Genomic DNA, 10,179 nt, shown 5'->3' with positions numbered 1-10,179 from the left:
GAGTTCATATTGCATGATTTGTTTTCAATTTCTTTTTTTATTTGCTCATATTTTCCTCGCTTCAGCTTAATTGTACAATTTACGACAGATATGAACGGCGTTTGAAGTCGTTCGATTGCTGTTTAAAGGCAATTCATATAAAAAATTGTAAAGGGGAATGTAACGGTAATTTATGTTGAACAATCATAAAACTCGATGAAAAAGGGAGAGCGTCGCAAAGGCTTCACCAAAAATTGGACGAGTGACAAACAGCAGGCGATAATGCCGGCTCAGACAAGCGGATGTGACGCGCATCGCAAAATAACAGTCAAGCGAAGTGGTAAGGGGAAATAATGGCATGTCAGTATGAGTGGCCTATAGGAAACTTCAGTGCGTTTCTAGTGGATTTTGAACTATGACTAGTTCAAGTTTATTTTCTACTCCATACGTGGAAATTGTAAATTTTGGAAAAATGGCTGCTGCGTAGCTGTTAAAGGTGATTGTTTTTGCGTAGCTGTTACTTCCAATTTGGTTTTTGTTTTTTGAAGGGCGCGCCTCCGGACCAAGTCCATCTGCAATTTTTATTATGCGATGAAAAAAACACTTTTTTGTTTTTGCTTTACACGGGCATAGGTATACATTTTTTGTTTTTTTTTGTATATTGCGAGTTTTTTTTTATTTTCACGAACATTTATCATCCAAGAATGGTTTATAAAAAATAGAAATCGCGTAAATCGTCATCATGTTTTCAAGTTATGACTCCGATCGTCTTGAAAAAGGTGGTTTCGAAAAGAACGCAATTAAAAGTTTCATTACGGAGCGCAGCGAATTGAGAATACACACATTTTTCCCACCTTAGTTCTTCTGTCTGTAACTCTTTAAAACAAACAAATCAATTTCTCGCATTTTAAACTCTATTTTCATATTAGTTTGTATATTTTTTTTACAATAATTTTTTGTATTTTTTTTTTTTTTGTAATATTTTGTAATTTTTTTAAATATTTTTTTTTATTTTGTTTTGATTTTTTGTATTTTTTTTTAATTTTTTGTAATTTTTTTTAATTTTTTTAATTTTTTTTTAATTTTTGAAGTGAAACTTCTTAGGCGTCGATGGACTAGCGAGAATGGAGAGTAAAATTTCAAGGCCATGCAACGTTTTGGGCATTTTTGTTCCGCGAGAGAGAAAACCGATATAACGTAGAGGAAAAGGAGAAAACTTTACCTTATATATATCTTAGATACACTTCAGGCTATTTTTCCTGAGTTTTTCCTGGTGAGAAATAACACTGCCTACTTTTTGGCGCTTGTTTGTTGGTGCAAAGTTGTAGGAAATGTATTTTTGGTGCCTACTTTTTGGCGTTATATTTCCTTGGAGCCTACTGTTTGGAGCGTTTTTTGGTCTCAATTTTTTTGGCGTTTTTTTGGTGCCTACTTTTGGCGCTTATTTCCGTTTCCTGGCTAGTACTTGTGCGTATTATAAAGTCCTATCCATTCCGGCGTCGGATTTATTGGTACTGCCTTGCGGTAATTTGTGCCGTTGCTGCGGTCTTGGAATTGCTGCGTTTGTGTGGGTGATAAACGCTCGGAGTAGTGCGCGTTGTTGACACGGTTTGTGTTCGGCGTTTACCTACATCAGTGGATCCTTCTCCGTTTTTTTGTAAATTTTGTCTATTTGTATTCTCTGCAAATGTTGTGAATTCAGTTAGATATATATTCTTTCTCTCTCTCTCTCTCTCATTCTCTCTCGGGTCTCTCTCTCATTCTCTCTCGGGTCTCTCTCCCTTTCTTCGTCTGCCTTGCACGTTTCACCTCTGTTATGTGTACTACGCTACACGCACTTTTGTTTTTTTTTTCTTTTAATGTGACAACTTTCCACTCGCGATGAGTCTTCTCTGCAGGGTCTACGCTGGCACAAACACACGCACACACCTACATTAAAATCTATATTTATTTTTTTGAATAGACTATAATGTGCCTGTTGGTGTGTTTAAGTTTTTGCAATTACCACTGGTGACGCGGATGATTGGTGGCTGGTTGATCCAATGTATTTCCACCGGAAGAGCGTGCATACATAAATCTACCAACACAACCCAACATACAAATGTGTTTGCATATTTACATATGTGATTTACCACGTATTCAAATGTATGTATGTATGTATGTTTGTATGTCACTTAAACTCGCAGATTTATGTGTCGCATCGCTTAAATTTCAGTTGAAATTTTTATTTAAATTTTTTTTTATTCTTTTTTCTGCTATTGTTGATTTAGCAAAAGGGTTGCAGCACAGCGCATGAAAACTATTTGTATGTAGTGCAAGAGGGCGAAAGCAATATACTTGGAAAAGTGTACATTTCCTACTTTAAAACACATTTTTTATCATCAACACTTAAATCCAAATAAATCCATTGAAATTGAAAGTTCGACACAAATGTTTGAACAGTAAAAGGATATGAAATAAAAATAAAGATAAAAAAGTTTCACATTGTGTTAAGAAACCAGAATTTTTAGTGAGCTTTTCATTCACAAATATAAAATAAATATACGTACACATATACATACATACATCTGTACCTATTACAAAAAAAAATCCCATTTGTATACTTTTGATATGCAAACGTGGTTGTCACGAGCGTGATTTATGTTGTAAGTTACCACAAAGGGATGCCTCTTCAAATGAACTTCTTTAGTAAAGATAGTTTCTTAATTCTGATCTACATTGCCACTTACTTGCATAAAGAAGGGCTCTCTCTTTTCTTACGCGTAGGTAGGTAGATAGGGCAAATGGTGGAAGCACCAATCTGGCACTCCCCAAGCAGCACTAAAGCGCCGTTTTGATATCATTTTGAGACCTGCCAAGGGTGGATATCTACAGCTAGCCAGAGCTGTTGACGTAATGGAGAAATTTGAATTTTAAATGAAGAAATGGAGCTCTATCTATTCTGCGCTTTCCTGAGAAAGAAGTTGTCCAATTCTTCTTTTACAGTAGTCAAGGAGATTCCGATGTCTGATTTCTGAGACCAATTCAGTCGACTCCTTTCTCAGCTCAGCACAAATTTTATTTCCCTCCATGTTTCTATTTCTTGGAAACCAGACCAGTGAAATGTTACCTGCCTTTCCAAGAGTTTTGAGCTGCTTCTTACAGGAGTTGACCAGTTCTGATCTGCACCATGGCGCCATCAGATTCTTGATCGCAGCTTGAATATCGGAAAAAAATATTAATATCTCCCTCCTTTCCTCTTTCCCTAAACAGTTTGCATGCCTGATTTATTGCAATGCAAATATTTCTACGTGAAAAACACTAATAGTATTCGGCAGTTTAAAGGAAATAGATAACTGGACTGAACCGACTCCCGATTCGATCTTAGATGCGTCGTTGAAGACAAAGAAACCAGCATCGGTACAATTTTTTCCCTGTTGTAAGCTTGTCTACTTGGAAATATTGGGCTGGCACGACCCTCAAACTCCAGTGTGCAGACAGAGAGATCTCGAGTGCTCCGGGAGGAAGTACATTGAGTTCTCACTAATGAACTTACGGCCTGGAAAAATAACTCTATAACCTTCAAACCCGGCTTCCAGATATGGTACACTATTGTATCGAAATTAGAAGATGATAGAAAAGTGGCTGAAATCTTCTTCTTCTTCTTAATTGACGCGAAAACCCCTTACACGGTTTTGGCCGAGTTAACAAAGCGCGCCAATCGTTTCATTCTCGTGCTAACTGGCGCCAGTTGGACACACTAAGTGAAGTCAAGTCCTTCTCCACCTGATTTTTCCAAAGCAAGAGAGGTCTTCCTCTTCCTCTGGTACCGCATCGACTACTTTCAGAGCGGAGCGTTTGTATCCATTTAAACGACATGACCCAACCAACGTAGCCGCTGGATCTTTATTCACTGCGCTATGTCTATGTCGTCGTAAAGCTCATACAGCTCATTGTTCCATCGTCTGCGATACTCGCTGTGACAAACGTGCAAAGGTCCAAAAATCTTTCTCTCAAACACTCCAAGCGTCATTTCATCGGATGTTGTCATCGTCCACGCTTCTGCGCCATACGTTAGGTCGAGCACGATGAGAGCCTTGTAGAGTGTAAGTTTTGTTCGTCGAGAGAGGACTTTACTAATCAGTTGCCTACTTAGTTCAAAGTAGCACTTGTTGGTAAGAGAGATTCTACGTTGGATTTCAAGGCTGACATGATTATCGGTGTTAATGCTGGTTCCTAAATAAACGAAGTCTTTTACAACCTTGAAATCATAATTGTCAGCAATGACGTGAGTGCGGATACGCGAGTGCGCCGACTGTTTGCTTGATGACATCCGCTCAGACCCATCCGCTTTGCCTCTTGATCCAGTTTGGAGAAGGGAGAACTAACAGCGCGGGAATCAATGGCCCTAAATTCAAAATATCGATTCCAATGGGTCTCTACCTAACAATCTTGGAGGCAGAAATACAGGCCATTGAGATGCATGTGAGGGAATGTCTCTGCAGAAAAATAAGACATTGTCAGGCCGCTTCGAAAGCGCTTTTAAAATGGTAAATTACTGCCTGAACTTTCTTAACTTATTACGAAACCTCAACGTAGTATTACTATCTGAGCCTTTCTGTGGACTTACACAATGGCACATTAACGAATTTCTCCGAAAGTGGTAGGAGCTGAAATTCGTTGAACACTGACGAAATTCTAGCGGTCAGCGACAAGCGAAATATTTTTTTAACGTCAGGCAGGCACACCTGAGGTATCACTTACAGAAAATATATCTCTCTAAAACAAATTTGGCGGCCTCGGCAGTCTAGCGTAAGTTCACTAGCCTACCATCCCAGAGGTTGAAGATAAACACACAGTTACACATTGCATCAGTGGCGCCAGCAAGAGGAAGCGGGCCACCGCGGTGTTGGCGCAGGCACTTGAAATTTAGCTAAGTCCTCAACCGTCTGTGTGATCCTTCAGCCAGAAAAATATGAAACACGGATCGCGCTCCAAGCAGTAAGAAGGCGTTGTTACTAAGCAACGACAGGTGGGCATTCCCACTACTTAGGAATGGTAGCAGCAGGCTAATCACCTACACTGTCAGAAATCAAATAGATTAACGAAACCAACGCAAGCCTGAGTTTTATCGAGGCCCTATGCTCCTGAGAGGAATGAACAAGGAAAAAAAACAAAATTTGTCATCTGTTGATTCTGAGAAATGGCTACCTAAAATTCAGAACACATTCTTTCTGAACACCACGTTGAGGGTATTCGCGAACATTCATATAAAGTATAGAACAAGAAACTCCAGAAACAGCTAAAATTTTTAAAAAGCCTTTAAATATAGAGTACCCAAGTACCTCTTTTAGTCGCAGTGCGCAGTAGCCTAAGAATAATAATAATAATCGTGAGACCACTCTTATTTATGCTATTTATTAATGAGGTCTTTGGCACTGTTGTGTTAAGAAGCGACCACCTTGGTTCCGTGGCACCACGAGTAGATTTTAAAAAAATTAAAACGGCTGTACTTGTTATTCTGGTTCGCCAAAAAAAACAGAAAAAAAAATTACAAAGTATTATCATCCATTTTAATATTTTTGAGATTTTTAGAAATGTGGTTCAAAATCAGCCATACGTTTAAAAAATATTAAGATAAAATGTTTCACAAAAATATGCGCCATTAAATTTAAGTTTACAGGGTTTGATTGAAGAGTAATGAGCCTTCCCGCGCGAAGCGTCTGCCAAGCGAACAACCGAATCGGCTGGTGAGGGAAAATGATCGTTGGACCTTCTCCTTCCACTAGAAACCGGTCCCAGTTCGATGGCAACAGCAGTGCAGTCAACATCGCTCCGCGCGTGAAAGTTGTTTTAAAAGTGTGTTAGGATTTTGCAGTGGCGAAAATGCAGCGACAGTTGGAGCAACGTTACTCGATCAAATTTTGCATAAAGCTAAACAGTTTGTACCTCCAGCAAGCACTGTAAATGCGGCATTTTACAAAGAAGTGCTCCTTCGTCTGAAAAACCGCGTCGCCCGGGCTCGTCAACAATTCGGACCCGTCATCACGACAATGCGCCGGCCCACACCGCCTTCCTCTGTACCTCTGCATTGGCCAAGATGGGCGTTCCGGTGCTTCCCCACCCTCCCTACAGTCCAGACCTGTCTCCTACGGACTACTTCTTGTTCCCAAAACATCCCAATATTCTACAGCTCTTTCTTGTTCCTGTACCGCATACTTCTCCTCTTTTTTTACTGCTACGCAGCGTACCTAATTAGCTGACTGTAGCTGTATATGTTTACATTTTTATATCCCGTTGGTATTGCATATCAATCGGATCAGCTATGTTATTATAATTAGTAGATGCCATCCGTATTAGGCCTTTGCATATTTATTTCTGCTTTCATTTTCCCATTTTATCTCGCTTTTCTCTCTTTCACTCCAATGCGGTTTTGTGGCTGTCGCCGTCGCTGTGTTAGTCTGAATGCTCAACCGCAATTGAATTAAATGAAAACCCCAGCGGATGTTTAATTGAAAACGGAACCCAAGCAACCGTCAAATACAGACACTCACAACACCCCTCACTCTCACGCATACCAGCTTGCATGGGCGCAGCGTTTGAAATCAGATGACCGAGCGGCGGCAATAAAAACAAAAATCAAATAATAGATTAGTTATTCACCACAACAACAAATGCGGTAATGTAGGACAAATGTTGTGTTTAGTTTGCTGGTTGCCCCCTGGTGAGACATTTTAATAATAAATACGAGTATACGGGGCTGAAATGGATGAACTTTGGAAAATACAGGCAAAACAGAGATAACAATAATAATGATAGTAAAATGGATATGCAAGCAACAAAAACCGCACATGAAAAAAATAAAATTCTAATTCGTTAAAAAAATAGACAATGCCTACTTGGCGTTAAAAATATTTTGTCCATCCATAGTAGTGCACAACTTGTGGTGGTCGGCGCATGTTGGTACTGTCATAACCCATCGAGTGTCAGTCCGATAAGGGACATCGACGCGTGTGCGTCGTTGACGTCGCTGGTAGTCCGAGATCGCTTTTATAACGTTTCGCATAAGGCACAAAAACTGTCAATAATATTTAAAAATATATAAAAAGGAATTTTCTTTTCAAAGTCGGTCGATGAAAAACTCGCGCGAGCTACACATCGTTGCGGTCACTACACTTGCGTGAAACGCCCCCTTGAGTCGCGCGATTGCACGCTTACTCGGGGGCGGCAAAAACAAAAACAAAACTGAATTTTTTGAACTTGTGAACATTTTTGAACTCATAGAAGTGAAAACACCTATTTGAAAACTTTTCTCATTGACGATGAAATTTCTTTTTTTGTTCGTCTGCGCAATCGCCGCTTTACACGCTCACTATAACGGTCATGCTGCGCAACTGCGTCGTGTGTGGATGCAGGATCACTGCCACCAAGGCATCTGTACTGGCATCGAAATCGGACGCAATGACTATGTCATTCTGTCGCAGATGCCCATCGCCAAACAGCTTTTGCTTACCTTCCTGAATTCTAGCATTGCCAAGATACCGCATCTGATGTTCGACACTTTTCCCGATCTACAAGTATTGCGCATGGAAAACTGTTCAGTAGAAACCTTTGAAAAACCACAATTCGAGGGTGCCAGCAATCTGATGAGTCTCTTTCTTGGTCACAACCTACTGCGCGACATACCGAAGAACATCTTTCTCGGTGCCGACAACCTGCACACGCTCCACTTGAACCACAATCAACTGTTTAACCTGCACAATGCCAGCTTTCATGCCTTGAAAGAGTTGCGCGAGCTGTCACTCGCCGACAATCGGCTGGAGCAGCTGCCGCTTGGCGTGTTCGCGCCACTACGCAAACTCCTCGACCTCAATCTGGGTGGCAATCGCCTAGCAGCCTTTCCGCGCGGCATATTTGATCGCAATTTCAACTTGACACGCATAAATTTGTCACGCAATCGCTTCGTGGTTTTCGAGTCGGAGCTGTTTAAGCTGCAGCCACGCATCAAACAGCTGGATCTTTCCGGCAACGAGTTGCAGGACCTAACACTCAACTTTGCCGTGCTGGAGAGCGTGCTTGCGAACAATTGCGACATGCGTAAGCTCACCATTTACGGCTATGTCTACGAACTTGAGTTGCGTAACAATTCACTGCGTGAGCTGCCGCACATACCGCACGCAGCCAATGTGAGCAGTCTGGATCTGGCGCTCAACCCGCTCGGTACATTGCAAGGCAATCCATTGCGTCGCTTCACCGGTTTGCAGCGGCTCAACTTGAGCGCAACTGGCATGCACGAGTTGCATGAGGACGTATTCAAGAAGCAAACGCAACTCAAACTGCTGGATATCTCGTCGAATTCACTTTATAATTTAAAATTCCCGCTCTTTAGTAGCCTGAAATCGCTGCAGTATTTCTACTTCCAGCAAAATAATTGGAACTGCGATTTCTTGCAGCTGCTGATGAATTCATTTGTGAAGAAGCGCGACATCTCCTTCATGGAGGACGCAACGGAACCGGAACTGGTCGACGATTATGTAGATGGAATAGCCTGTTGGTATGAGAGCAACAAGGCGACGAAGAAGTGCTCTGGCGATGGACTCTCCGAGGCCGCCTTGGAGTTGGCCATTGTGCGCAACGACATCAAGTCCTTCATGGAGGTGGTCGAGAAGAAATTCGTCAAGGTCTACCGCATGCTGGACGAGTTGAAGATGCGCTTGTAGCGCCGACGCGTGCAACGAGAGTGCCTGCAGGAAATCACCCGACAATTGACAATTTGGCTTGAACTAATGTTATGCTTACTGGCTTCCGTCATCATTTTAATCGCATTTTTAATTATTTAATCGCATTTAATGGAACAATCTACATATGAGTTAATTACAATTGTTTTCGTGCATGCTGATTAAAATAACCGCATAAAATACTCAAACTTTGACAACATATATTTTAATCGCATTTAACCGCATTTAATCGCAATTACCCCGCATTAAAAAAATGACAACATTTTAATAATTTACTAAATAAGTGACGAAAATTATGCAATAAGTTTATGTGTCAATCAAACACAGTACAATGATCGATGCAATAAAAGGTCTAGGTTAAAAATTCGGGGGCGTTTTCATTTCACTTAAAGTGTGTGGCAAGAGGTGGGGAGCGGGGAGGACGGGCCGAACGTCTTTATGACTACTTTCGGCAGTCAATGGGCAAAGAGGCCAGAGCCTACCTTTTTACTTATTCTTAACGGCATAAACTCAAATCTACGTGCGCTTTCATAACTGAGTTATGCTCACCAAGAAAGTGTGAAGTTCATTCATATTACCTACGACTATGTCCCATATCCTTTACAAAATTTTTCTATGAAATTTGCATTTCTAGCTAACAAAATCAGTGGAATTTATAGGCGTTGAAAGTCTCTCAAATCCGTGCAAACTTTTGGCTTATCTAAAATACTAAATAATACTTACAAAGGAAGTTAGTTCAAGTCATGATAAATTTCAGGAACAGTTGCGCTTGCAATTCAACGATCAATCTCGTACACATATACATATACATATACATTTATTTTTTAATTTATATACATTAATTATTTTAAACAAATATGAATATTATTTTATATTTTTACGTCCTTCCATGTGTAAAAATAATATCATTAAAAACATGATACACATGGAAGGGAAAACTGATCGCTATATAAAGTGAGGGGCATAATAAAATGGACTCCTATTGATAAGTTTTGAATATACATATATATTTTTGCAAATTAATTTTACATTTTTTTTTCTTTTTTTGCAAATAAATTTTAATAATTTTTTTCGTTTTTGCAAATTAATTTTAAATAATGTTTTTTTTTGCTAATTAATTTTAATTTTTGTTTTTCAAATTTATTTTTTTACTTATACTTTTTTTGCAAATTAATAGAAATTACTTTTTCATTTTGCAAATTAATTTTAATAATTTTTTTGTTTTGCAAATTATTTTTAATATTCTTTGTTTTTGCAAATTAATTTTGGTTGGTTGGTTGGTTTAAGGGTGACCCCGCATCGGAGTGCCACATATGTAGACCGCAAGTTGGGTCCGTTGTGTTGGCCTTGAGCTCATTATATTATATGATTTCCCCACCTAACCGAAATTTTTATTGTAGATTTTGGTCAAAGATATTAATTCGTTTCGAGAATTTAATGAGAGATTCGATTTTCAGGCCCGAGAGTACTGAAAGATTGTCAA

General features: G+C 39.7%; 1 protein-coding gene across 1 annotated transcript; it reads left to right on the top strand.

Annotated features, from left to right (window-relative positions):
• The first annotated feature begins 6,878 nt into the window (after nt 1-6,878).
• LOC128864682 (insulin-like growth factor-binding protein complex acid labile subunit) lies at nt 6,879-9,062 on the top strand. Its single transcript, XM_054104436.1, has one exon. It carries the CDS (start codon nt 7,281-7,283, stop codon nt 8,676-8,678), a length of 1,398 nt encoding a protein of 465 aa, XP_053960411.1. The 5' UTR covers nt 6,879-7,280; the 3' UTR covers nt 8,679-9,062.
• The last annotated feature ends 1,117 nt before the right edge of the window (nt 9,063-10,179 follow it).

Source organism: Anastrepha ludens, chromosome 2 (genome assembly GCF_028408465.1).
Source record: "Anastrepha ludens isolate Willacy chromosome 2, idAnaLude1.1, whole genome shotgun sequence".
NCBI classification, from domain to species: domain Eukaryota; kingdom Metazoa; phylum Arthropoda; class Insecta; order Diptera; family Tephritidae; genus Anastrepha; species Anastrepha ludens.
The sequence above is the reverse complement of the archived record's forward strand: the minus strand, read 5'-3'. Positions and strand labels throughout refer to the sequence as shown.

Bases quoted from the DNA above. Each gene is read 5' to 3' on its own strand.
- LOC128864682 (XM_054104436.1), top strand. From the start codon at position 7,281: ATGAAATTTCTTTTTTTGTTCGTCTGCGCAATCGCCGCTTTACACGCT.